The sequence below is a fragment of the Syzygium oleosum genome, unplaced genomic scaffold (assembly GCF_021117445.2).
Source record: "Syzygium oleosum isolate NSW1041296 unplaced genomic scaffold, Sole_v2.1 Sole_v2.01, whole genome shotgun sequence".
Taxonomy (NCBI): domain Eukaryota; kingdom Viridiplantae; phylum Streptophyta; class Magnoliopsida; order Myrtales; family Myrtaceae; genus Syzygium; species Syzygium oleosum.
The window spans coordinates 23,824,559-23,851,097 of NW_026607485.1; the positions used below are offsets into that span (position 1 = coordinate 23,824,559).

The 26,539-nt window shown below is 42.2% G+C and overlaps 3 protein-coding genes across 3 annotated transcripts; all 3 read right to left on the bottom strand.

The window, feature by feature from the left end:
• LOC115676033 (serine/threonine-protein kinase OXI1-like) lies at positions 1 to 2,176 on the bottom strand. Its single transcript, XM_030598884.2, has 2 exons — positions 1,605 to 2,176; positions 1 to 1,424 (listed from the first exon to the last, which is right to left on the bottom strand). The coding sequence occupies exons 1-2, from the start codon at positions 2,048 to 2,050 to the stop codon at positions 488 to 490; spliced, it is 1,383 nt and encodes a 460-aa protein (XP_030454744.1). The 5' UTR covers positions 2,051 to 2,176; the 3' UTR covers positions 1 to 487.
• Positions 2,177 to 17,879: 15,703 nt separating this feature from the next.
• On the bottom strand, positions 17,880 to 21,124 carry LOC115662079 (disease resistance protein RPV1-like; the record flags this gene model as incomplete). The annotated part of the gene is made up of 4 exons (XM_056308158.1): positions 17,880 to 19,006; positions 19,145 to 19,355; positions 19,435 to 19,785; positions 20,012 to 21,124. Coding segments are annotated over 4 exons (2,802 nt in total), but the record flags the coding sequence as incomplete, so codon positions are not given.
• Positions 21,125 to 21,466: 342 nt separating this feature from the next.
• On the bottom strand, positions 21,467 to 22,284 carry LOC115662078 (disease resistance protein L6-like). Its single transcript, XM_030584258.2, has one exon. The coding sequence runs from the start codon at positions 22,127 to 22,129 to the stop codon at positions 21,467 to 21,469; it is 663 nt and encodes a 220-aa protein (XP_030440118.1). The 5' UTR covers positions 22,130 to 22,284.
• Positions 22,285 to 26,539: the final 4,255 nt, after the last annotated feature.

A 26,539-nucleotide genomic window follows, 5' to 3' on the forward strand; every position in this document is an offset into this window, starting at 1 on the left:
ACGACAAAGAGCTACTTTAAAAAACTGCTCGCGGCCTCTGGTCTGGAGGTTCTACGTCGGGCGGGACCACCGTGTGGTAACCCTAATTTTTCTGATATGGTACGTCGTTGTCGTTGCGAGGAACCGTACTCCTCTCTCTCTCTCTCTCTGCTGGCGCGATGCCCTTGTTGTAGTAATGTTTTAGATGCAAAGCACACATCCTCCACACTTGCTCAGCACCATAGGCACTAAACATTCGAACGATAATTCATCGCGATAACCTATGACGATCGCCATATTCGGCAAAGACACATCCTCGTCGTGTCACGATGCCATCGGGAAGTTCCATCCAGAGCAGAGAGAACAGAGCATCGAGCCAAGTGGCCACTGCCGCCACTAACACCATACGAAAGATACCGATCCGAATTCGGCAAAATCTATTGGTCGTAGCCTTTCTATATACAAATTGCTTCGTATCATTCGAAGGAGGGAAAAGAATGTCTAAAAGTTAGAAAACCAAAAAATCATTAGCAGCCTTGGAGGAACGCTCGTTCAGCTCCTCGACCCAAGCCTTCTTGCTCGCATCGTTATTCCCGTCTTCTTCCTCCTCATCGCCGTCCTTTACCTTATTCTCGCCCTCCTCTTTATTCCTTTCGCCCTCTCCTCCACTCCCAAAGATTCCCTCCACGAACCCCACCACGTCGAACCCGCCGCCGCCGCCGCCGCCGCCCCTCACCTCGAGCTCCTCCACCAGGGGGACGTACGGCGGCCGCTGGATCCGCAGCACCGTGTCCCACCGCACCCCGGCGAAGAACTCGTGGCCCTTGATCCCCTCCGGCCCGATCCTCCGGCCCGGGTCCTTCTCCAGCAGCCGCCTTATCAGGTCCCGCAGCGGCGTCGTCTCGCCCACCAGGTCCGGCTCCTTGGTCAGGATCCGGTAGAAGGTCTCCTTCCGGTTCGACCCGCGGAACGGGGTCGTCCCGTACAGCATCTCGTGGAGGAAGATCCCCAGCGACCACCAGTCCACCGCGAAGTCGTGGCCGCCCCCCAGGATGATCTCCGGCGCCACGTACTCCTCCGTCCCGACGAAGGAGTTGGACTTCCCCGCCGCCGCCGCCGCCGGGTTCGACTCGGCCGGGAAGATGGAGTTGGGGCCGGGCCTGCTCGAACGGTCCGAGTCGTCCGGCGAGATGCCCGAGCGGCAGCATCCGTGGAGCGGGGAGAATCGCCTCCTGGACTTCGCCGCCTGCGGCTTGGGCGTCCGGTCGGCGGCGATCGGAGAGCATTGGGCGGATTTCGAAGATAGTTTAGTGGAGAGGTCGAAGTCGACGAGCATTATGTGGCCGTCCTCTTGGATCATCACGTTCTCCGGCTTCAGGTCCCTGTACACGATCCCCAAGCCGTGCAAGTACTCGAGCGCGAGAACCAATTCCGCCGCGTAAAACCTGCAGAATGCGCAAACATACAGTGGAATCTGAGAAACGAATCGCGACGCACGACATTGGCGATACCAAGAACGAATTCGAGAACAGCAAAAATTGGGAAATCGAAACCCGATTCTCCGAGCGAAAATGCCCCCAATCGGAGCTCGGAATCCGACTAGGAAAGAACCGCAGGATAATCACCTGATGATGTCGTCGGAGAACATCTTCTCCGTCTGCTTCTTCCTGAGAGAGTTGAGATCACGGCCGGGGCAGTAATCGATGGCGTAGCCGACGATCCTCTCCGCCGACACGACGGCGCGGAGCTTCGGGAGCAGCGGGTGGTCGAACAGCCCCAGGACCTCCTGCTCGAAGGCGATCCTCCGGTACTCGTCGCCGCCGCCGTCGCTGCCGCCGCCGCCGCCGCCGTCGCTCCCCGTCCCGCCGCCGCTCGCCCTCGCCGCCTCCTTGTCGCTCTTCTTCTCGAGGTTGTCCCTCAGGATCACCTTGAGCGCCCAGGCCTGGTCCAGCGCGGCGTCCCAGACCAGGAACACCACCCCCTTGGCCCCGCGCCCCAGGGCGGAGACCACCTTCAGGCCCTCCAGGCTCACCGCGGGGACCTCGCGGCGCTCCGCCGCGTCGCCGCCCATGACAGAACTCGCCGGCGGGTAGGCTACAATCGAGTCCTCGGTTCCGCTTCCGGTCTCAGGTGGGGATCCTGAAGAATTGGGGGAGGAAAAATTGGTCGCTCCTCTCAAAATCGCCGGTCGCTTATATAGCGAGAGAGAGACTTTCTCTCACTTTCTCGGAGCACGGAGAGTGGAATTTTTCAAATTTAATTAATAAATTAATAATAATAATTTATTTGTTTTTGGTCAGAATCAATTTTTATTTTCCGTGGTGGACAAGTATTGCGAAACCGAAAAGGGCGAAGCCGGGAAGCGAGGAAGGGGGGCGAGAAGGCGCGTGAGTTGGCAGTCCAGTCACTCGGTGGGACGGTCGATCCTTCGACACGTGTCCGGGTAGCTTGGGGGATTTGGCGACGTGGCTTCATCCGGAGCGTCTGCTGGTGGTACGCGCAACGGGAGGCAATAGTTGCTGTGACGCCCGCATTGACGTCACACGGAGAGAGAGAGAGGTGTGGGGAGCGGACGCGCGTTTAATAGGTCCGCTTCTAGAAGGGGATCCGAACGAACGCTGTCGTTTTTGGTTCGGGCGGGTGGGGGTCAAACCCTCAATCGGTCAAAATCCTTAATGAACAAACAACCAGAGAATTTTCAGCTTCAAATCTGACGGGGGCGTTAGGAAAAGTAAACTTATTTCGAGTGTACTTCCATGCCAAGTTTGAACAAGCGCCCGATTAAAAAAAACAGACACACACACACGTTCATTCGAGTTTGATTTTAGTTTCAGTGAAAAGCAATATTTCGCTTTCCCGTAAAATATCTGAAAAACACCATTCAAGTCTCAAAACAATTATATCGAAAATTATGAGTAGAATTATGTGTCGATATTAGCACGTTGCGAAAGTTTCCGGTGTTTTAATTAAAAGCAATCAAGGTGCACGTGTCGCAGGTTTCTAATTAATACAGAATGATTCTTTGCCTAAATAATTAAGGAAAGCGGAAAAAAGCTATTGCTAGCTACACAAGATGAGATTAAAAGGGTTAGGAAAAAAGGTGGTTGTTCTATGGAAGATTGACTCGGATGACATTTGATGAGGTCGGCATTATTTGCATGACTTCGCACACACCAACCATGGAGTAAAAGATAGTTGGGAGTCGAGCAGAAACCGGAGGATCTATTGATGAACGGTGACGATCGCATCCCACGACTTGAGAAGCCAACAATATGATGATTTCCTTTTGAAGTTGGGTTCAATTATGTGCTCTCGAATTGATGCGCGATGACCAAATGTAGGGGTGTCAATGGGTTGGATCGGTTGGGCTTTCCTGATACCCAACCCGACCCAAAACGTAGAGGGGTCGCACTTGACCCGCCCCGCCCCAACCCAAGACCCTATTCAGCATTTACCCCAAAAGATGGGTCGGGTAGGGTCGGGTCAGTGCCGGTGCCTCAAAGCCAAAATCTCACCAGAGTTGTATAAATCGTCCTCCTGCTTAGTCTCTATCCGGCGCCAGCATCCCTTTCTCCGCTTGAAGGGTCCATGGATAGGGGCGGCTCCTCCCCTCCGCCTCGCACCGCCGTTTCTAGCGGCTCCCAACTTCCGGGAGAGCATGAACTGGGCGGTGGCCGGCAGGGTTCCCCGCTGCCGGCTCCCCCTCCTCCGGCCCCCGGCGCCGGAGAAAACAATCGCAAACACAACCGTTTAGCCGCAGGATCGGCAGAAAAACTCAGCCACCAACAACACCCGCGATCTGATCCTTCCTCCCCACATGTAAATCGAGGTGGAGAAAAAACGACTATCGGAGAAGCAATGCCGACGAGACGAGACGAGAGGAGAGGAGAGGGAGGAGCGAAAGGGGGCGAACCTCGTTCATGAGTGAAGCGAGCTCGAGAAATCCCCCCCTTCCCTCCGATCTACGCCGGAACCGTGGCCGTCGGAAAGAAGGAGAAGAAGCCGAAGCCGCCGCCGCCGCCGACGAGAGACTGAGGAGCGGCGAGATCTGCTGGCGGTGCCCGCGACTCCACTGCAGCAAGCACGACTCCTTAGAGAGAGAGAGAGAGAGAGAGAGAGAGAGAGAGAGAGAGAGAGAGAGAGAGAGAGAGAGAGAGAGAGAGAGAGAGAGAGAGAGAGAGTGTGTGTATGTGGGGTTTGGTGGTTAAGTCTTTTTGTACGTAGAGAGAGAGGAGAGAGAAGAGGGAGAATAATGGGTCTAACAATGGACCGGTTCTGACCCTACCCTAACTCTAACATTACCCATCTTAAAAGTCCTATCCTAAAAAAATCGAGACCCAACCCCAAAATACCTTAAATTTTAGGGCCGAACCGGGCCGGCTCGGGTTTTTTTGACACCCCTAACCAAATATTTCTGTTTCTAGATGCAATTTTGAAGGGTCGGCCGAACATGGTGATGCAATTCCTAGTGGATTTTGTTCGCTAGGTCTTTAATTCTTGTATTCTAGATATGGGGCACGCCGCGTGGAGATGCTAATGAAGGGTTGCAATCAAACTTTTAAACCGACTTAACTACTTTTATGTATCAGTGCTATGTCTCGTCGCATCGTACAAATGGTCATAGATTGGACGTTCACTTCAAGTCCGTTCTGGAGCGTACCTTCTTCATGATAGCTTAGACAAACGTGCGGTGATTAAATTGGATGGACGGAGATATTTTTTTGAATGAGCATTGTAAAGATTTCTCATTAGATGCGCACCCTAACGGGCCCATCTGATTTTAATTTTCATTTCAGGATCAGTAATTTGATCAATGGTTTGTAAGAGGACTTCCTCCTCTTTGGTTAGAACATTAATTTCAAAAGTGGTTTCTTCATTATCAGTTTCAGAGTAAGAAGTGGTTTCTATTTCATTTACCAGAAGACCATATTCTTCAATAGATTCATAAGAAGAACGGCTGTCAGTTTCAATCATGATTTGACTTAGTTGATTAAAAGTTTCTTCATCTAAATTTAATTCATTTACTTTTTAGCTGATTTTGCAATATCTAGAAGTGTGACCTTTTTTTCCCGCAATTATAGCATGTTATATTTTTGAAAGATTTCTTCGGGGGTTTAGTTCTTTCAAATTTTTCTTTTTCTTCTCTTTTCTTAGAAAATTTTTTCTTTGAAAATTTTTTATTAAATTTTTTCTTAGTTTTTTGTTTAGGTGTATAATCTCCTGAGCATCTAGATTTAGACTTTTTGGAGTTTTCTTCAAATTTAAAAGAGGGGTCATACTGGGCATATAAATCTTCTAGTCCTTTATTAGAATTTTGTTGTTCTTTTTTAAGTTGTTTCTGAAGTCTTATATTAGTGCATAATTGTGTTCCAATTTTATAGACATAAGAGGTTAGTTCTCTATAAGAATGATGGTCATATGGAATATGTTCTTCATAATCTTCTCTTATCTTATTTTGAACTTGTTTTCCTATGAGTTTGGATAATCCAGCCAGAAATTTTTCTTTCCAAAATGGCTGGTTACAATATGTTCTTTGGAAAACTCTTTGTAGAAATATTTATTTATCTCCTAAAGATCTACATTTCATATTTGATAAAAGATCTTGATTTTTATCTCGAATGTGAGATGGATCTCCTATAAAATGTTGGGATATAGAAAATATAAGAGTATTAACAGCATCTTGGATGGGTTGATCTTATTCATCAACTATGCTTTGACCATAATCATCTAACTTATAAGCACTAAGAATTTGATTTCTCTGTTCATCAGTTAAATAATTATCCCACCAACCTTTCAATTGTCCCGTAAATCCTGCTATTAAAGATATGCTACAGAATGGTCGGTAGTATCTGGAATGGTTTTATACGTGTTAGCAAGCATAACCATTTCGGTAAGCACATTTATCAGGTTTTGTTCAGAGATACCATCTATATTCCATTCATAAATAGCATCAGAAAAGTATTCATTATGTATTTTTGAAGAGGATTCTTCCATAATTATATCAGGAGGTGTTGCTCTGGAAAAATATAATTTTTGAGGGTCTTTCCAAGTAATCTTGTTTATTTCTAGAACGGATTCTATATCAGATTTATCTAGAGCATTAATCTGATCAAGAGTATCCTTAACAATATTTCCCATTATAGGAGTATCTAAGGTTAATGAAGATTCTGGTTTGAAAATCGTTTTTCCTTTAAGAATCCTTTTTCTTTCATCTAGAGCTTTAGCAAATTCTGTACTAGGATTTTTAGGAAGTTCAAAATTTTTAAAAAGAGGTGTTTTTAAATTTTTTTTTATAAAGAAATGATTTTGGATGAGTTGTTTTGAACAGAAAATTCTATTCTATCTAATTGTTTTCCTATGGTGTAAAGATGTTGATTAGAATAATTATTCTGTTCAACAATCTTTTTTATACCTATGTCTTCCATTTTTGAAGATGTTTTAAAAGGAGAAACAATAATTTCTGTTTCTCAATGCTGTAATTTTATTTTTCTAGGGGGGGGGTGATTAGATTCAATGATTTGGCCATTATCTAACTTCCACTTATAAAATTGATCTAAAACACATATTTGTTTTTCTTGTAAAAATTCTTCTTCAAACCAATCAAAAAAATATAATTGAACTTCATTTTCATACATATATTTATAAAAATCTTCTTTGATCTGTTTAGCTTGATCTTTAAAAATTTTAAAAGAACCATTCTCTGATTTTTTTATTTTTGGAAGAATTAAATTCTTGATTTAGTAAAACCTTGTTTGGTTCAAAATCTTTTTCTAAGATATTGATTTTGGGATCTTCCATTTCAAAGGGTGTGGGTTCAGGATAGTCTGGACTTTGTTGGTAAACTGGTTTAGATATTCCTGACCTATTATCTATGTCACTAATATTGGTAGGAGTAGGAGCGCTTGGTTGTCCTACTTCTGGAGTGACTATAGAAGATAAATCTGGATTTAAATATACCGATCTCCTAGAGGAGCTGGAATGCCATGAAGGAATGGATCGAATAAGACAAGATATTTTGGGAATATCAACAGATCTCCTAGAGAATTGTATTGTTACTCTACCTTCAGGATGTTGAATAATATTTGTAGAATCAGAATTATGAACAATTTGTTGAGGAATTTGGTTTTCTAACTCCCATTGTTCAGGAAGAGTTATTTGATTCCACGGAATTGTTCTAGGAATGATGATATTGGCTTTTGAAATATCAGTTTGTAATAAAAGTGTTTCTCTATTGGAGTTAAGTTTACAAGCTTTGCTACCAAAAGCAGAATTCATTACTTTGTAATAAACTCTGTAAACAAGTGCTATAGGAATTGATCCTTCAGCTATCAAATAATTATGAGTTTTTATTTGAAGAGTTAGAGATTTCAAAATATTTCTATCTTTTAGGGAAACAGTGCATCCTGGATGGCTATCAAAATGGATCGGGCCACTATAGAGACTAGTTTCTACAGCTCCAAGAATGGATTCATCATATTTTAAAAGTTTTGCATCTCTTAAAACAAGGAGTAAAGAAGTGTCTAATCGTTCTTTAGTGAGAGGTTTGGCTCCTACTTGGACTAAATCTATATGAATATAATTTCACTTCTAGGCATGTTTTTTCATAGTCTTTATTTAAAAGCTGTATTGAAGCAAAAGAATTAGAAAGAGGGACATCCCTTTCTTCAGTTACTATTACATAATCATTTTTCCCGAAAATTTTAAAATTAGAATGTTCATAGATCTGATTTTACCTTTGGAATGATCCAGTTTTCAATAGACTTATTAAAATCTTCTATACTAATTTCTTTTCTATTTATTGGTCCTTGATCTAAGGATAATTGCGATATAGAACTAGAAGAAGACACTGATCTTCTTAATAAGTCCATTTTGCAAAAGATTACTTTCTTCTTTCAGATAGATCTCATATGATGCTACCAACGGTCTCACTGCCTCACTAGGTTTTACTGCCGGGACCACATTAAGCGCAAAGATCCACGGAAAGATCTCCACAAAGGAAATCGTCTTAACTGCTGAATGAAATTAGAAAGAGTATCTATATTTACCCCTTGGCTCTGATACCATATATATATATATATATATATATATTCGAAGCTCAACGACTCTTTAATCAAACCTTATAGTTCAAAATCCACAAAATCCCAAATTGTGTCCTAACCCTCAAATATTACTCCGATTAGACAAACGAGAGGCGCGAGTACTTACCGGGCGTTGCGATACGAAGTAACTTTGGCTTGGCGAGGCTCCCATGGCCAGAACGTGCGAAACCCTCATTTCTTCTTCCTTCTTCCTCTTCTTCTTTCTTTCCTTTGTTTTTCCTCCTTTCCCTTTCTTTCACGTGAGAGCTCTCAGCCACTCTCTCTCTCTCTCTCTCTCTCTCTCTCTCTCTCTCTCTCTCTCTCTCTCTCTCTCTCTCTCTCCATGTCCATCACAAGATGCATAGGAGCTCTACTCAGATTCACTATGAATGTAAATACCAAGAAGTTGAATGAGTCATCCTTGTAAATACAACGTGATTTCTATTGAATGAATGCATTTGCAAGTTTACCTGTCGATCTAATCTTGAGCTGTGGCTTTGTTAACTAGACTTGATAAAACCTAATAAAGATGTGTGGATGCTGAGCTGAGCTATTGATAGCTAAATTCTATAGCTATTTTTCTTTTTTTGGAAGTTGAACTCGCGTTGAACTTCACAAAATTGGCAGATTTGTGAATAATGGAACGGTGAGACTTACACGGTTAGCCAATTAACCGATTTTATAAGGTGAAACAAGGGGTCTTGGGAGACCACTTCTCAATCCGTGACCTTACCTTCTACCACAGGCACAGTGGCACATAAGACTTCCTACCACATGCAAGTATTCTGACTGTGTCCTGGCAGGAAGTAATGCAGATTAACTGTTAAGTCAAGCATGGAAACAGATTATGACCTTGTCTTGCATCATTTCCACCGGCAAACACTGCTAAATTTTAACTTTTAGGACGTAAACAGTTTATATCATTTTAGCTTTGACATGCAGCAATGATCTGATCAGCTTTGGAACGAGAGTTGTAAGCTTTTACCTTCCTTTTGTGATATATAGGAATTAGCATTAGTGGAAACCTGAAAAACTAAATTATGACCATTCAAAAGCACATTGCGCAAGTGACCAACTAAGTCCTCGACACTATATGAGAAGCTAGAATTTGTACATTACGATAAAAGCCATAGTACAACACAAAGCGCTGGGAAAGATATATTGTGGTTTCAATCATATCTTCCTTTACTTGGTGAGCTTGTTGTTAATTCTACGCATTAACTGACTTAGCCACAGTTTATCTGTACAAAAAGACCCTGTGAATTTCTCTTACTTGTACCCAGATAAAATGTTCAGGCTATCATATAGAACTTTTGTTGGGGCGCAGTTCTTCTTATCAATGTTGAAACCTCAAGCTTCACTCCTGTGACATTCCGAATTTCGACTCATTTTTGGGATTTATAAAACGTGTATTTCGTCGGTGCGCTTATAGTTAAATCTCGCCCGGAATTGATAACTCTTGGGTTATTTTTAAATTAGAGATTTCGCTAGAATCGCATTCGATCGAATTTGGCTGTTATTTAGAACCCGAACTTGGGTGTCGAATTTCTCGGAATTTCGTGATGAATTTAATTGGACAGTGTCGATATTATTATGGCCAGCATCGATATTGCCCGGAATTGGTGAAAAGTGAAATTTGGACCGGGTGCGGATTTGAACTAGTAGACCTCTCTCTTAATGTATTTTGGTTAGTGTTTTTGGCCCTTTTTCCAAATTTATAAATTAGGATTTTTCGTGGGCCGTTGGATCGCACTCGATGGATTGACTTTCTCTCTCTCTCTCTCTCTCTCTCCCACTGCCCGCGCGTCCCCTCCCCCTGCGCACGTCCCCTCCTCCCCCTGCCCCATGTAAACTCTCTCTCTCCTCCTTCTTTTTTCTTCTCCTTCTTCTCCTTTCTTCCCTTCTTCTTCTTCCTCTTTCCCCTTCGCCACCGCTGCCCTGCTCCCCTTCTGCTCGCCGCCGTCCGTCCCAGCCACTGCTCGCCGACAGTCCGCCTTGCGCCGCTGCACGCCCAGCCGCCAGGGCCGTCGTCCATCCCGCCGTTTGCCCCTGGGCCAACTGCCCTTCTCCCTCTTTCCCCTCCCTTTCGCACGCGAGCAGCAAGCTCGCCGCCGCGTTCGCCGTGGCCTGGTGCTGCCGAGCCGCTAGCCGGCCCGTCCTACTGCCCAGCCAGCGCATGCCGTCGCCGTCGCCAGCCAGCCCGGCCGCGTGCCTGCTTGTTCGCCGTTGCCGTCGCCGCCACCATCGCCCACGAGTTCCGTTGCCCGACTCCCCTGGTCACCACGCTCGCGACCGCCGCACATCGCCGCTGCCCACACCTGCTCACCACCACCACCCCAGCTTCCCCTCACGCCCATCGCCGCCCCGGCTGCTCGTCGCCGTCGCCGTCGCCGGCCGCTCTCCAGCTCGCCTGGCCGAGCCCGTCAATGCCGCCGTCGCCAGCTCGCCGTCGCCGTTCGACCGCCTCCCCAGCTCGCCGGCCGAGCTCGCTTGGTGGCCGTCCCGGCTGTGGCCAAGCTGCCCAGCCGCTCGCCCGGAGCTACCCAACCGCTCGCCCGGCGCTGCTTAACCGTCGCCTGCTCTCCTGGCCGCTCACCCGGCCGTGGCCGAGAGTCCCGGGCCGTGGCTGAGGGCTGTGCCGAGCCGTGGCCGGCCACCGTGCCCGTTGCGCCCGTGCCGCACCGAGCCCGCCACTGTTCCACCGGGCCATTTTGGCCCATTGCCAGTTTTCCCCGGGCCAAACCTAAGTAAGTGACTCCCTAAACCCTACCTAGTACCTTGGGTATTATTAGACTTGTTTAGGGGTGACTAGTATTGATTTAGTGGCTAAATTAGATAGGGTTTAGTTAATTGCATGTGAGTGTTTCATGGTTTATTGTGGTGGTGATTTTTGTGCTAATTTAGTGATCGATCGAGATGGGTTCAATGACTGAATTGTAGTGACGTTTGTGGGTGAAATTGGTGTTTGAATATGGTCGACTTGAAGGTCGGATTAGTGGGGCTAATGTAGTGAGCATGACTTGAATTTGAATAGTATGACGTGTGAGATTGGTATTGGTGAATTGTGTTGTGGTGTATGTGCATGAGGAATGTCCTGAGGCGTGGTTACGCGGGACTAAGCCTGGATTGATCGGAGGGCTGCCAACCTGAGGCGTGGTTATGCGGGTGTGGCTAGAAAGGCAATAAATGACCTGAGGTGTGGTTACACGGGTCGAGAGAAATGTCCTGAGGCGTGGTTACGCGGGACTAAGCCCGGATTGATCGGAGGGCTGCCAACCTGAGGCGTGGTTACGCGAGTGTGGCTAAAAAGGCAAGAAATGACCTGAGGCGTGGTTACACGGGTCGAGAGAAATGTCCTGAGGCGTGGTTACGCGGGACTGAGCCCGGATTGATCGGAGGGCTGAGCCTGAGGCGTGTTGACGCGGGCCATGAGAATGGACCTGAGGCGTGTTGACGCGGGTCGTGGATAGTTGCTTGGCCACGCATGTGAAATGTGTTTGGTTAAATTGGGTGATTGTACGTGGTTATGGAGCTTGAGTGTTTATGTTATGTTCTTGAGCTATTATTGCATTATTGTGATTTGACTAACGCACGGAGTTGGCGAGTAATTGGAGGCGAGGTAAGTGTGTATGAGATTTTTATTATGTCGATTGCTAGATTGCATGTTGGGACTCGTTTGGGTACGCATGGCCTAGGTGGGGTATAGGTTGTCTGCTTATTGAGATTTATTCTCATTGCTGTAGTGTAAACCATTTCAGATCCTCGACCCCGACCTTGATCATGCCGCTGCCTCGGCATTTTGGGGTCCCCATGCATACAGTGCATGAGGAGACCGAGTATTCGGTAGGTCCCAATTAGACTTACATTAGGCACCTTACTATAGTCTGGGTAGATGTGGGTTTAGCGGACTTGCAGCGCCACACTTACCGGGCCTGGTTCTATCGTGATGGGTTGGAGCTAGTTGGCCCAATCCGGGGTTTTGAGGGACAATAGCATGGCAACGAGGATGCTATGGATTGGGAGCCCGGGGACGTGTATGCTCCTAATGGTGAGATTCTAGATGCCGAAGGGCCCTCGGAGAACCCTGGTCCCGAACCCGAGCCCGTACCAGAACCCGTAGCGCCTGCGGATCCCGAGCTTGAGGAGGAATTTGAAGAGCCCGAACCAGAGCCAGAGCCTGTGCAGAGCCCTTGGAGTCCGAGCACGAGGAAGAGCCGATCGAGATCAACTCTGACACGGAGTCGGAGTCTTCAGGGTCCGATTCAGATTGGGCACCGTAGGAGCGTTTGGATGCTGGGCTTAGAAGCTTTTTGGTAGAGCCCTTTTTATGCAGCTAGCTAGCTTACCCTACCACCTGTCCCTTTTTTATGATGATGGTGGATGTAACCCCAGAAGCCTAATGTCTGACTGATTTTCATTGTTATGAAATTATTGTTTGTGCTATCCCTTTGTAATTATCTTTTGTCTTGGTTGTTTTATTTCGCTTCCGCTTGCGTATTCATGTGGGTATTCCGTTTGGGTCGGCGACGCGTCCTGGGACGCCGCGTTCGATACGACCGCCGTAGGGATGTCGCGAGCCCGTTAGGGTCCGGGGCATGACAACTCCTAGGATAACCAAAAGGTAAATGGAAGAGCTTTAGTGACTGATTAAAACCTAAACATTTGAATATATACTTCATTTTTAGGGTGTAACAAAGTTAATTTTTATGGGGCATGGTTATTAGCTTCGAATTTAAAGTACAACTCAGCAAGTTTCGAGGATCTCAAATAAACGACCAACGTGTAGATTGACAAAATTAATGCACTTCAATATAGTAAAACTAGCATCAATTTGACACTGGTAGATTAATTCACAAGGGGATATATCTAAACCAAATTGAACTCATGAAATAGATCGAAAGAGACCATGGTCCCATTTCATGAGCAGTTACAGCCATCCATCTTAAAGGTAGAAAGTGGTTGTAAAAACGGCCAATAATTAACTATACAAGGGTACAAGAACATTAGATTTCAAATTAACTTGCCAAATTGTGATTCTAGTTTAGTATGAAGAACACGATTCTAGGAAAGACTAGCAAATTTCTGTTGATATGATATATGGCAATAAGCAATTTGCTTTAGTTTCAAAGCTTCCTTAACGACAGAACTGATTGTAAAATGCACGACCTTTCAAAAACCGCATGCACTTCTTATTGGCAAATGTACTCCTCTGCAGAGCTTGCCTTCTAAATTTTTCGAGAAATGGCTGAATCTCCTAAGCAATGATAGACATTGCATTATTTGAACCTCTTCAAGTTGAAACAGTCAGGCCTCAGACATGTTGTCCCCTTTCTGCGAAGAATTTCAACCCGATGAACTTACATCAAGATGACGGCCTTCAATCAACAATTCTTCCAGACATTCTGGTAGTTTGCAACTAGCAAAATCCACATTACTACAATAATCTAGTGCAACTGACTTCAACTTCTTCAAATAAGTCGGACCAGGGAAATTCTCCCTTAGTTCAAGTCAAAGAGCTCCAGAATTTGTAGATTCTCCAAATAGTCAAGGCCTCAATCTCTATTCTTACAGGATTTTCCATTCTTAGTTCTAACAGTCTCTTCAAATTTGAGAGATCCATCGCTGTTCCCATTGACCAGCAAGATTCAACACATAAATAAGATAAATTAGAGGGAAACCTTGGGAGGCTGAGCAAAACTGCATACCAGAGTTCTAGTCTTTTGAGTTGAGAAAGCTTTCCAATATCTGTTGATAAGGTAATTACAACAGCAGACAACAAGGTCAAAAGACTCCAGTTTATTTAATCTCATAATGCACCATGGCATAGGATCTTCCACAAGTTGACAATTGTCCACACGGGGTAAGCATCTGGTCGTATGGCCAAACGCAAATCATTTAAACTTGTTAGGTTTGAGAAATTTGAAAATGTTGTCATCGATGTGTCAATGTATAAACTGACGACACTTTCTGGAAGCTTGGTACTTGGCATGTTTCAATAAGTGTCAATTACAAGATCCTCATAGACGAGTATCTGCAAATGTCATTTGGAATTTCCAGTTGCAAGCTTTCACCGTGTGCTGCATCCTTCAAGCTTTTACAGCAACCATAAAGCACTAGGTATCTTTCCAGTGGAACAATTAAAATTTTTTTTTTGTTGGTAAAGTAAGTAGTATATAACTTTTCAACGCGCAATATACAGCAAGTGAGGCCGAACACAAAAACCTCGTACCTGAGGAGACAAAAAGTGTCCCGACCGGTACAAAGGTGTTGCGGCTAACATAACAAGCTCAAGAAGCGCTATACAAAGAAGGCTACACGGCAGCCAACAGACAACGACAACTACGAGGGAGGGTCAGCTGAATATGGAATCAGATATGCCCCAACTGGCTTGAATCCTTCTGTTCCGAGGATTGTCTTGAACCGGCCAGTGGAACAATTATTTTTTTTTTTTGGTAAAGGTAATAATACGTATTAACTTTTCAAAACACCAAATACAACCTAAAACCAACACCAACCCTTGACCCAACAAGGACAAGGTGATGTCCAGTGGAACAATTATTTTTTTTTTATTTTTATTTTTATTTTTTTTTTGGTAACCCATGGAACCCCCGCACGGCCGACAGCCGGGAGGTAAACCCTGGGGGCGACACGTGCTAGCCACCACACACGTGCACCGGTTAAGTCACCCTGCGGCGCCCGGGATTCGAACACCCAACCTTTTGCGAGAGGAAGAGTGCCCTTTCCAGCAGCGCCACCCAGGCGGGTGGTTAAGTGGAACAATTATTCATCCTCATTATTTTCAAAATTTAATATTTTCCATTGAGTAAGGTAACTCTTTAATGCATGGGGGAGATATCAAACTCAAGTAGCAATTGCAGATTGCCAATTGAGTCCGGGAGCCTCTCTATACTTCTACATTCTTTCAAGGATAAGTATTCAAGGCTTGTAAGAGCTCCAGTCGACAGGGAAAGTCGTGTAATTATGGTGCTTCTGAAAGATAGCCTCGATAGAGATGTCAAGTGACCAATGGAAGAGATTATCTTCAATGATGAACAATGTGAAGCACTAAGAATTTCGAGATCCTTCGGCACTTGATATCTAGCATTGAAGAATTCAGTAATGCCTGAATATCAAAGATGTTACCATAAGCGCATTCAATTGATTCTTCCGGTCAACGTAATAAAAAAGGACGAGAACTCTTTTACTAGACAGCCTATCTCTTAATTGTCTTGATCCCCTCAACATTACTTATTTCTGTCAATTTCCTTTTGAGGACATAGGAGATGAGTTGATTTTACAGGTACTGAATGCCTTTGAACTCTCAAGTATCACGGATGTTAGAAAGAAAGCAACAGGGCTCAAAACCATGTGAAAGCTGATTGTAGATCATTTTGGCAAGAGTCAACTTTACCACACTGCCCATTCCGTGAACTATAACAATTCGCGTTTCCTGTGTTGTAAATGCCTGTCATAGTCATGAGTACTGCTACCTCGAACACCATTTTCACATCGAAAGGTCCATGAACTGGTTTTGGCAGGTGCAACTAAGACTACCTTAAACACCACTTTTAAGTGCACAGAATTGTCTCCTGCTCTAGACAAGCCCTTCAAGTGGGGCCTTGATAAGCAATTTGCATGTCAATGAAGCGAACGGACTTTTAGATGAAATGCAATATTCATTCTTATGGCCCCGCAGCTCCCTGCACAGAAAGATTAATGTCAGTTTCTCTAACTTTAATTTCTCTCAGCAACATAAGGAACCAGCAAAACGGTGGCCGTTTGAGATGTCTCCCTGAGCACTTCTTGTCAAGCTTATCAACTAAAAGAATCCTCCGGTATAACTTGAGGTGAATGGAAGGGCTTCTATTACAGATAATCACCTAGGCGTAACCCTTTCTTGAAAATGTAGGCAATAATGGAGATCACACAAGAGTCCATTTACCACCCGCCTGGGTGGCGCTGCTGGAGCGCGCACTCTTCCTCTCGCAAAAGGTTGAGTGTTCGAATCCTGAGCGCCGCAGGGTGACTTAACCGGTGGCACGTGTGTGGTGGCTAGCACATGTCGCCCCCAGGGTTTACTCCCCGGCTGTCGGCCGTGCGGGGGTTCCCTGAGTTACCAAAAAAAAAAAAAAAAAAAAAAAAACACAAGAGTCCATTTACATGATTTCTTACCCCAGTGAGACTTATCGTATGTCCTACACACCAGTAATACTGAAATTTTAGCCTTAACTATAAGATGATTTATGATACCTTGGAGAAGCCAAATAGCTCCCCTCTCCTGTCACAGATGGAAGTTTTGCTGCACCAACTATGGATGCCCCTGCCCAAGTGAAATTGCTCTTTCTTCATTTTCTAACTTCTGCATAACATGTGCAAGTTCCACTAAGAAGCACACCTTTTCTGGAAAATAAACTGAACAGAAGATATCAATGCAGAGTGCCCGTCTTCTTCACAGTTGCAACGAGTTGATTATGCTGTAAAGTTCCAATATGAGAACCATAGTGCTATGACCTTCCAACGCACATTCCATCTAATTGTTTACAGTATAACGAAGTTATCTCCAGTGCGAAGCGAGGTTATCAGCTTTGAGATATGTGAAGCAGCAAATCAACAAGGATATCTAATGATTTGTTATAAATCGAATAATGAATTTACATGCATCCCTCCAGCGGGGAAGCTTAAAATCAAGGAAAAACCATCAAGAGAATTTATTCATCCAAAAATTTTGAGCAGTTCCCTTTTGTGAGATAGGTGTCAAACAGCCAGTAAGAGTAATACCTCTCAGCTCTTACAAAGTCAGCTCGCAAAAGGAGACTTACATCTGAAATCTTTCCATATAATATTGATATCAGTAAAAGAAAATAATAAACAGGAAGAACTTAAAGCAACATGTTTAAGTTTCAGTTTTGACGCATAACTGATACCGGTTATGGTCCTGGATTAAGGAGCTCTCAGAGACAACAAGCACTTATCATCAGAAAAGCAATCCTCTGCAGATCATGTCTCCTAGAACTTCCCAGAAACTAGCAAAATTTTCTAAGCAACACCAGCACTTGTATCATCATTTCATCGATAGTTGCCCTGAAAAACCAAAACAATGTTAATAATGTATTAGGAATTTATAATCGAAAAATGGTTACATCGTTCGTAACTTACAATAATTATTAAGACTAACAGTAAAACATGTAATCATTCAAAATTACTAGAGCAAATATGCGCCCTATTGTAAAATCTAAAAACAAGAGATGGTCTATGGGTGGTAAAATTGTTATTTCATCAATAACTTATAGTTGTAAAACACGTAAACAAATGGTAATCTTCTAAAATTACAACTCGTCGGTAACTTTACAGACAATTGACCGTACTGATAAATTACCTGTCACTTTTTTACTTACTATTGATATTTCAAATTTACTATCAACATTGCATATTTACTAGATAAGGAACAAAATTCCGCTTTTGCCAAACAGATTTCAAGAAACCGATTTGACTCTGTCATTGATGGGTAACATAATTAGCGGTTCAAAACCATCAACAGAAAATATAACTAAAAAAGCCAACCAAACTAGGAAAAGAAAACAAATATTTGTACATAATTAAGAACCCTCTGGTTGTACGGAGGTACCATGACTTCAATACCTTCATCAGACTTTCATACATCAATTCGCAAAAAGGTAATTAAAATGTGCATGTGAAACTTTCTCTATTTATATCTGTGAAAGAATTTGATTGCAAAAAACGAAAACATTGGTTGTCACAACAAAATAACTTACATCAATTTGTTTGAAGTTTGAACACGAGGGAACAGTTTATGGTCATGGATCAAGAAGTTTTCAAGATCAACGTGCACTCATTCTCCGACTCCAACCATAAATATGCCTGACTTCTTTGAGCAAAGCCAAGAGTTGCCTCCACATTCAATTTCATGCAACGATTTATGTCAATCTTTTGCAATCTCTTTAAGCTTGACAAATCAGGCAACTTCCATAAAGATTCACATGAATAAATCACAAGCTCTACCAAAGATTGTGGTAGTTCGCCTTGAATCTCAACCAAATTACCACAGTTCTGTACACGAAGACTTCTTAGTTTGTTGAAATTACCTAGATTAGGGAGTATGTCGACCTGTTCAAGAACAGAAATCCACAAATTTTGTAGATTCTCCAAACAGTCAAGGCCTTGAATCTTTGAAATTGCACAGTATGAAATCTCAAGAGATGATAGTTTCTTCAAATTCGATAGATCCATCAAACAAAGTGACTTGCAATAGCACAAAGATAAGGATAATAAACTTGTGGGAAGCCTCGGGAGGCAACCCAGATTAGAGCACCGGAGGTCAAGTGCCTTGAGTTGAGGGAGGAGACTAATATTCATGGATAAGGTGGTCACATGATCAGAATGTAGGCACAAAGACTCTAGTTTTCTTAACTTCCCAATCCACCGTGGTATTGGATCTTCCACGAGCCCATGAGATTTCACATCATAATCACGTGGGACAAAACTCAAACTCAATTCCTTTAGATTAGTCAGGTTTGAGAGGTCTGGAAACGTGTCCATGTATAATGTAGACAATTGTAGACTAAATAGACTTTCAGGAAGCATTGGTACTGCATATATTTTTGCATCACTCAATCTCAAGATCCTCAGGGATCGATTTCTATTGATGCAATTGCCAATATTCACATGGAAAGGCAGTTCATCTATGCCATCCACTTCTATTTCTTCGAGCTTATCAATAGTCCAAAGGGCATCAGGTATTTTGCTCATGGCACTCCCAGTCATCTTCACTACTTTCAAATTCTTCAAGTTTCCAATGGAATCAGGAAGTTCTTCCACCAACGTCCCAAATATATTCAACTCAATTAGTGATGTCAAATTCCCAATTGAATCTGGAAGCCTCTCCAACGATCCACAACCATCCAGCAATAGGTATTCAAGGCTTGCAAGATCTCCAATTGAGTGGGGAAGTGTAATTATCCCACAATAAGAAGCAGTAAAAATCCTTAAATGCCTCATTCCTTGACAATTAGGGATTTCCTCAATTGGAGTCAAATCAATCCGGAGTTCTTTCAAAGCTTCCAGTCCACCAAGCTCGTTTGGCAGCCTCCGAAGATTCCCACAATCGCTTACGTCTAAGGAAACTAAGTGTTTCAATTGACCAATTGACTTATCAATTTCGACTAATTTGGCACAGCCACGTAGGATCAAACGTTCTAAATTTGCATGGGCAGAGAAGTTGGGAGTTTTCTCCAAGCAAAGGCAATAGGTCAAAATCAGAACTTTCAAATTCTTTATCACCTGTAAAAGAAAAATTGGCAAAGATAACTTCTGAATCTAATAAGATGGAATAATAAATGTTATCTAGCATATAACATACCTCCATGTGGCTCCACCCATTCCAATCATGTGTAATTACACTCTTAGATAGATCAACAATAACCAAATCGTCGATGGAGAAATTTGTTATGTTAAATGTTGGGGGAATACTATGCCACGATAGCCATTGCAATTGTGGAAGAAGATCTGAATTATCTTGGACAACATTAGTTGGAAGAACATTTGATGGAGATTGGTGCCAAAAAAGCCTCTCTTCTGCACAAAAATTTTCCATCGAACCATCAACTTCAAAGTACCTTAGATTTGATAGTCTCTTAAATTCCTCGTAGGTAAAATAGTATTTCCGCTGATGGTCAAACTTGAGACGAAGCACTTCAACCTTTTTTTTCCCCTGCCCAAGGAAAAATTTAAAATTAAAAAAAGTTGAAGGGAAACACATTTCTTCAAGTTCACTATATGAAGGGGTTGAGTTGAGTACTATCATTCCTTTAATCCTAGAAAAGCAAAAATATTGGTTGTGTAGGTCACAATGATGCTAGAGAACACAAAAAGTAACAGGCTTTTTCTGAAAGAAAATATCCATAATGAATTGGAAATTTATTGCAAGGGGATTTTACCTTATGTCTCCTCAACAAATCCAATGCTTCCTCTGGATTCCACACCCTACTTTGCTTCTCTATTTTCATCTTACTTTCTCGACGAATCAATATTCTTCCAAGGTCTCTGAGTTGGTCATGCATCCACACTGTATTATCTTCTTTAATTTTTATCAAAGACATATTCTGCAAAACTTCCATGGCTACTTCTGGAAAAAGTTTAGATGCATCCCAGAAATGAACCACAATATCTTTGTCATATCCAATGAAAAGACAAGCTATATCGAGAAAAATATGCTTTTCTCCATCATCTAATGCTTCATAACTTATTTTCAGCTTACTCTGAACATCCGCATGAGGAACATTTTTCAACTTCTCCAATGTGACATCCCACATTTCCTTTTTAGTGCGAGATAAAAGTGAACCTATTACCTCAAGAGCTAATGGAAGACCTCCCGCAATGTCTATCGCCTTGTTTGATTGGTTGATATACTTGTCTAAAGGATCATCTCTTCGGAAGGCATGTTTGCTAAAAAGTTGAAGAGATCGATGGGCATCCATGGCGTTAACCTCATAACTGCAGTCCACTTCACAAACATCAAGAACATCTTTCTTCCTAGTAGTAATAATAAGTTTGCTCCCTTTACCAAACCAATTAGGCTTACCTACAAGTGCATCCATATGATTCTTGTGATCCACATCATCGAGAAGAACAAGGACTCTCTTATTAGACAACCTGTCTTTAATTGTCTGAGTCCCTTCATCATAGTTTCTTATATCTGTCCATTTCATTTTGAGGATGTCCGAGATGAGCTGGCTCTGCAAGCATTCAATGCCCTTGAGTTCTGACACTTCACGGATGTTGGAAAGAAAGCAACAACCCTCGAAATCTTTTAAAAGTTGATTGTAGATGATTTTGGCTATAGTCGTCTTTCCAATGCCACCCAACCCATGGATTCCTACAATCCGTGTTTCATTTGTCTGAGCATCTATCATTTCCATGATTTTATCTACATGGTGGTCGACACTAACCAAGTTGTTTGATACCTCCAGATAAGCTTTTTTCAACTCATTGAAAACCTTCTGGGTAAGTGTTTTTGCGAACTTACCTTCTCGCCTAGTGTTTGTTGGAGGTCAAAAGGCAATGAGTTAGAAACTATGTTGAACCAAACTATGTTCTTACAAGACCATATTGAAAACTACATGCCTATTCGAAATGTGTTCTTCAAGTATTTATTCCATTGTAGATGAATTAGCGTTGGTACTGAGGGTTAATGAATGAGTGATCTGAAAACATTGTTTCATTATGAAAAGGACAAAATTGGGATAGTGCCGTTATTTAGCTTGATTCTGCGGTAAAACTTCAATAGTACAAAATCCAATTTCAACAAGACTAACACAAATCTTGTAAAGAAACCAATTGAAATGCATCGAGTTTTAATGGTACAAGGCACATCACAAAAATGCTAAAAGCAATCACCTGTTGGGCATGCTGTGCAGGTCCCATCCATCTAATTTCCCAACTGCACTAAGAGCAGCCTTCCACCCACCCATTGTCTCTTCGTCATATCGCTTCTTGTTTCCATGTGACTTCTTGTTTTCATGTAAAAGAAAGGCCTCTCCATAACCCCCAGTTTGGTATCGAACCTCTGAAGGGGCCACATCATAAAAAATGGGCATGATCTTTTGTCTTCTAGTTTTTTGGCACTTGACCATCTGGACTAGCTCCTTGAGACACCATACGCTAGAGGCATAACCTTTGGAAAAGATAGGTATTGAGATCTTCGACTGATTAATTGCTTGGAGAAGTTCTGGGTCAAACTCTTCCCCCTTGCGGAGATCTTCGTCGTCCTTAAATGCGCGGATTCCCGCATCTTTAAGACTAGTGTAAAGGAAGTCGGAAAAAGATGATCGAGTATCTGGTCCTCTAAAACTCAAGAATACTTCATAGTCATATCCTGATGAAGTAGCCATTCCTTGATCTTCTATTGAAGTGTGAGTAGAAGAAGCGCCTCTTGCTGTTTCATCGTTTGCAGCTGCATCGTCATTTGCCTCCCCTCCGTTGATCTCTCTTGATCTCCTCTCGAAGAAAAAATTGAACAGTATAGCAGCAAAATCAGTACAGCACAATGAGCACATTGCGAAATCTAAATCACTTTCTTTTTTGGTCAGAAAAATCTAAATCACTTTAGAAGCCAGAATTACAAATGGAGATCTCTGTGGTTCATTAAACGTAGAAGACAGGATTGGCTAAATATGCAGAGAGTGGAGGGCCAGTTTGCTAGAATTGGTCAATAAGAATGGCTCGCTACAGCCTGTCAAAGTTGACGAATGCAGGTTTTTCTAAAACCAAAGTGGCCCCTCCCAACTCAATTCTTATCTTTTATCTCCACCGACACAACGCAATTGAAAAAAGAAAAATACAATTGCGGGGTGGGGTGTCAAGTCGGGGCTATTTTGGGGATAACAGCCCCCTTCTGGTCATATGAGCTGTTGTTCCTGTGCCTGATCGCGGAGATTTTCTTCGACGTTTTTGGTTCCCCACCCACCACAAATGGCCAAAACCACGTTATTTTCTGGAATCTGTTGATCATCAATTGGATGTCTATTTTGCTGCTGCCAAATTACTCCAATGCCTTCATGGCAGGAAGGTGGATAAATTGTTGATAGTGCTGGTAATTTACTTATCACACTAATAAAATTTCATAAGAGTTGGTAATTTACTAATTTATTAGAATGCTGATAAATTATTGATAGTGATAGTGATTTACTTACTGCATTGGTAAAATTCGAGAGGAGTTGCTAATTTACTATGTCATTGGAATGTTGCTAAATTTTGAACAAAAAATGGTGATAGTGTTCCTTTGTTGATCAATCACTTCTATTTTTGGGATGTATCATGGTCATCCAATAATAATGGTTTTAATTCCTAACAATGGTGGTAATGTATTTAGTAATTTACTACTTCATTGGACTATTGGTAAGTTTTTAATATCGCAAGTAATTTACTTATGGTGATGATAAAATTTCACAGGAGTTGGTCATTTACTTCACCGGAATGTAGACAAAATCTAAGAGTGTTGGTAATTCAAGAGGGGTTTACCAGACAAGCAAGTTATTGTTGGAGTGTGGTTCATACACCTGTACCCCTGCAACAGGAAGGTACGGGAGTCCTGCTCCCTAGTGAGGAAGTCTGCGAAGCCAAAAGACTTTTATAGTTTGGGCTCGTATTTTATTGATAGTTTGGGCTTTGGCTCAAGAATAGCTACCATTTTATATAATCTCTTTTTCTTGTAATTAAGGGATGTAATAGAGAGATGTGAGGTACTAATTATGCTAGATGTATCCCTAGTTTAAGAGTGAACCGGGATAAAACCTCGTGTCTCCATTTCTCTTTTTCGCTTTTATTCTTTGTTTCTTTATAATTATGCGCCGATTCCTAACAGTTATTGGTGATGTTTTCTTTATCAATAAAATTGAATAATTACCAACAACTTTGAAATTATATCAACACGGAAATTTTCCAGTTTTTTAGTGTAGAATATTGCCCTGCTCAAGGCATAGGTGTCACAGCTTCAAATTTTATACAGGAAAGAACAATTTACAAGGATCTCGAATAAAGCGTCACTAAGTAAAATTGGAAAAAAAAAAAAAGCCCTTGAAGTGCAAAACCATCAGTAGGCGGTCTTATGGCCCTTATAAAATTAATGGTGCAAAACAGCGAGTAAGACTGACACTGTATAAAGGCTAGACAAATAAAATTTACCTGTGCAACTTTACGTAGTTCATGTCTATAAAGGAGGCGATTCAAACGAAGAAGACTCCAATATAATTAACCTCCCAACCCAACACAGATTGGACTCAGAGCATCTAATTCGAAAATCGCATCCACATTGCAATGATTTTTCTAAACGTCGTTCAAAACCGATGAGACAACTTTTCCCTAGCTCGCTGCACAAAATCTCCAATTCTTGCAAATAAAGGCCTTGAGTATAGAAACGATACCAATATCTTGGTGATAAGGCAGTCACAAAAGCAGAGGACAGCTTCGGACTCTGGCTAGCTTAACCTCCCATCTTTCTCAAGCACTCAATGTCCTTGAGTTTTGAAGTTTCTCGAACATTTTCGTATGAAAGCGACAATCCTCATTATCGTGTGAATTTGTAGATGATTTTGGCAACAGTTGTCTTTCTAATGCCACCCATATCATGGAATCCAACAATCCGTGCTTCGCTTGTCGGAGCGCCTATCAGTACCATGATCACATCCACATGTTGGTCTACACTGACCAAGTAGTCTGTTACCAGCAAGATAAGCCTTTTTCCAACTCATTGAAAACCTTTTGGGCAATTCTGTTTGTGAACTCACTTTTTTGCCTAGTATCTGTTGGAGGTAAAAAGAAAAAGGAATTAAAAGTGAACCAAACTATGTTCCGACAAGACCAAATTAGAAACTGCAAACCTATGTGAAATGAATTTCCTAAATAATTCAATTCAGTTATAGATGAATTAGCCTTTGTACCGAGTGCTAATAAATAAGGACCTGCACTCGAAAAATACGGTTTGGAATGCAAAGGTTCAACGTGGACTTATGAAGAACTTGAATGAGGATCAAACCGTGCTGCTTTTTCAGCGTGATTTATCTGGTCTTACTTCAATAGACAAAACCCAATGCACACTCTGTAGGTCATTAAACTTAGAAGCCAGGATTGGCTAAACATGCAGAGAGTTGTGGACCAGTTTGCTACAATTGGTCATTAAGAATGATTCATTGCAACATCACTCCTGCCTGTCAAAGTTGACAGGTGCACTTTTTTTTACACCCAAAGCATAAAATAAGGTTCATCAGTGATATAATACGGTTGGATTCTTTCTAGTTTTTCAACGCCTAATGCATAACAGAAGGTTCATCATAGATTCCAAGATGCTTCCTCAATTTCCTTTGCTATCCTAATTGCGGTGGCTGAGAGCTCCCATCATCCCATGTAATCTATCAAAATATTAGGACGGTCCTAGATCAATATCGTTAGGCATTTATTTTCAGGCGATTGTTCACGTAGAATAAAGTTTGTCTTATAAAAAGCTCTAGCACAGGGCTATAAGTTCATTGACTTCGATTAAAAAAAAAGACTTGATTCCAGTCGAATATCAAGTATGAAAAGCGTATTTGCTAACTGGGCGGGTTTTGGGGGTTTCTCTTTTCCAAGTATTTAACTAGCACGGTAGTAGATCACTTATTATCAATTACATGAAACCAATTTTTTCAACTTGTTTTTCAGCGCAAATAAACACTAGAAAATTGTTCACTTTCTTTGAAATTGAATTTCCTGAAAACGTTTTCAGCGACAAGAATTTTTTAGTGAAATAAATTAATTTCAGTGTGACTTCCTCTTTGCTTGACAAATTGGCCAGATGTGCATCTCTCTCTCTCTCTCTCTCTCTCTCACTAGCCGATTGTGTTGAGCGCCATGATTTTTCTTATGCTCTTATCCATTTTTGGCCGAGGGCAAGATGTATGGATTCTTTTATTTAATTTATTTGATCTCTACTGTTGGTTATACGGATATGTTAATTTACTAATTCATTAGAATGTTGGTAAATTCTTGGTAGTGCTGGTAATTTATTTACGATACTGGTATTAAGAGTTGGTAATTAACCACTTAATTGGTATGTTGGTGAATTTTTGATAGTGTTGGTAATTTACTTAACACACCGGTAGAATTTGAGAGAGTTGGTAATTTAATTCTTCCATGTAATGTTTGTAAAATCTTGATTGTGTAGGTAATTTACTCACCACCCTCATGAAATTTTGTAGGAGTCGGTAATTTACTACTTTATTGGTATGTTGGTTAATTTCTAATGGGCCTAATTCCAAAAAAAAAACACCAACTTTAGGTGAAGTGACAATTCTGGCCTCAACTTTTTTTTGTCTCATAACAAATCACAAACTTTCATTTAAATCTCAAATCTTACCCCCCTTGATTGTTAGCAACAAGAAGGTTTCAAGCTTGAAATACCCAGGCGAATGGTGGAATAGCAGAGATCAGAGCCAGCGCTCAAGATCAGGATGGAGTAAGTACAAGAAGCCAAGGTAGTCTCAAGGAGCGAACGTGCCAGTGTTCGAGTCCACACTCCAAAGTGCACAATTCCCACTTTTTTTTGTCCCCCGGAACGCCTTTTGAGTTGATAACATTCAACTGCAATATCATAAATTCTTCCAAAAGAATATTCTCTCGAAATCGGAAAACGCCACTGTCCTTCATCTGGCATTTCACGTGCTGTGATGGTCTCCAAGACCAGCCATGCTCATCCGCTTCTATAAAAGGTTGTCTCTTCTCAGATCTCAAGAACGAAAAATTGCCCCTTTCTAAGGTTGGTTCTGCAGATTTGGCCCTATGCTATCCTTTTTGAGTTCATATTGATATACTGATACACAACCTTTTATTATACTCCTAAAACTTATCACTAAAGTGCAATTAAGTCCAAAAACTTGTCAAATTGATGCAATCAAGTCCTTTCGTTAATCCCTTCCAATTTGGCTAACGAAAAA

Excerpts from the sequence above, each read along its gene's own strand:
- LOC115676033 (XM_030598884.2), bottom strand. The coding sequence starts at position 2,050 with ATGGGCGGCGACGCGGCGGAGCGCCGCGAGGTCCCCGCGGTGAGCCTG. Across the intron at positions 1,425-1,604 it reads TTCTCCGACGACATCATCAG|GTTTTACGCGGCGGAATTGG; the intron begins GTGATTATCCTG and ends CGCATTCTGCAG.
- LOC115662078 (XM_030584258.2), bottom strand. The coding sequence starts at position 22,129 with ATGTGCTCATTGTGCTGTACTGATTTTGCTGCTATACTGTTCAATTTT.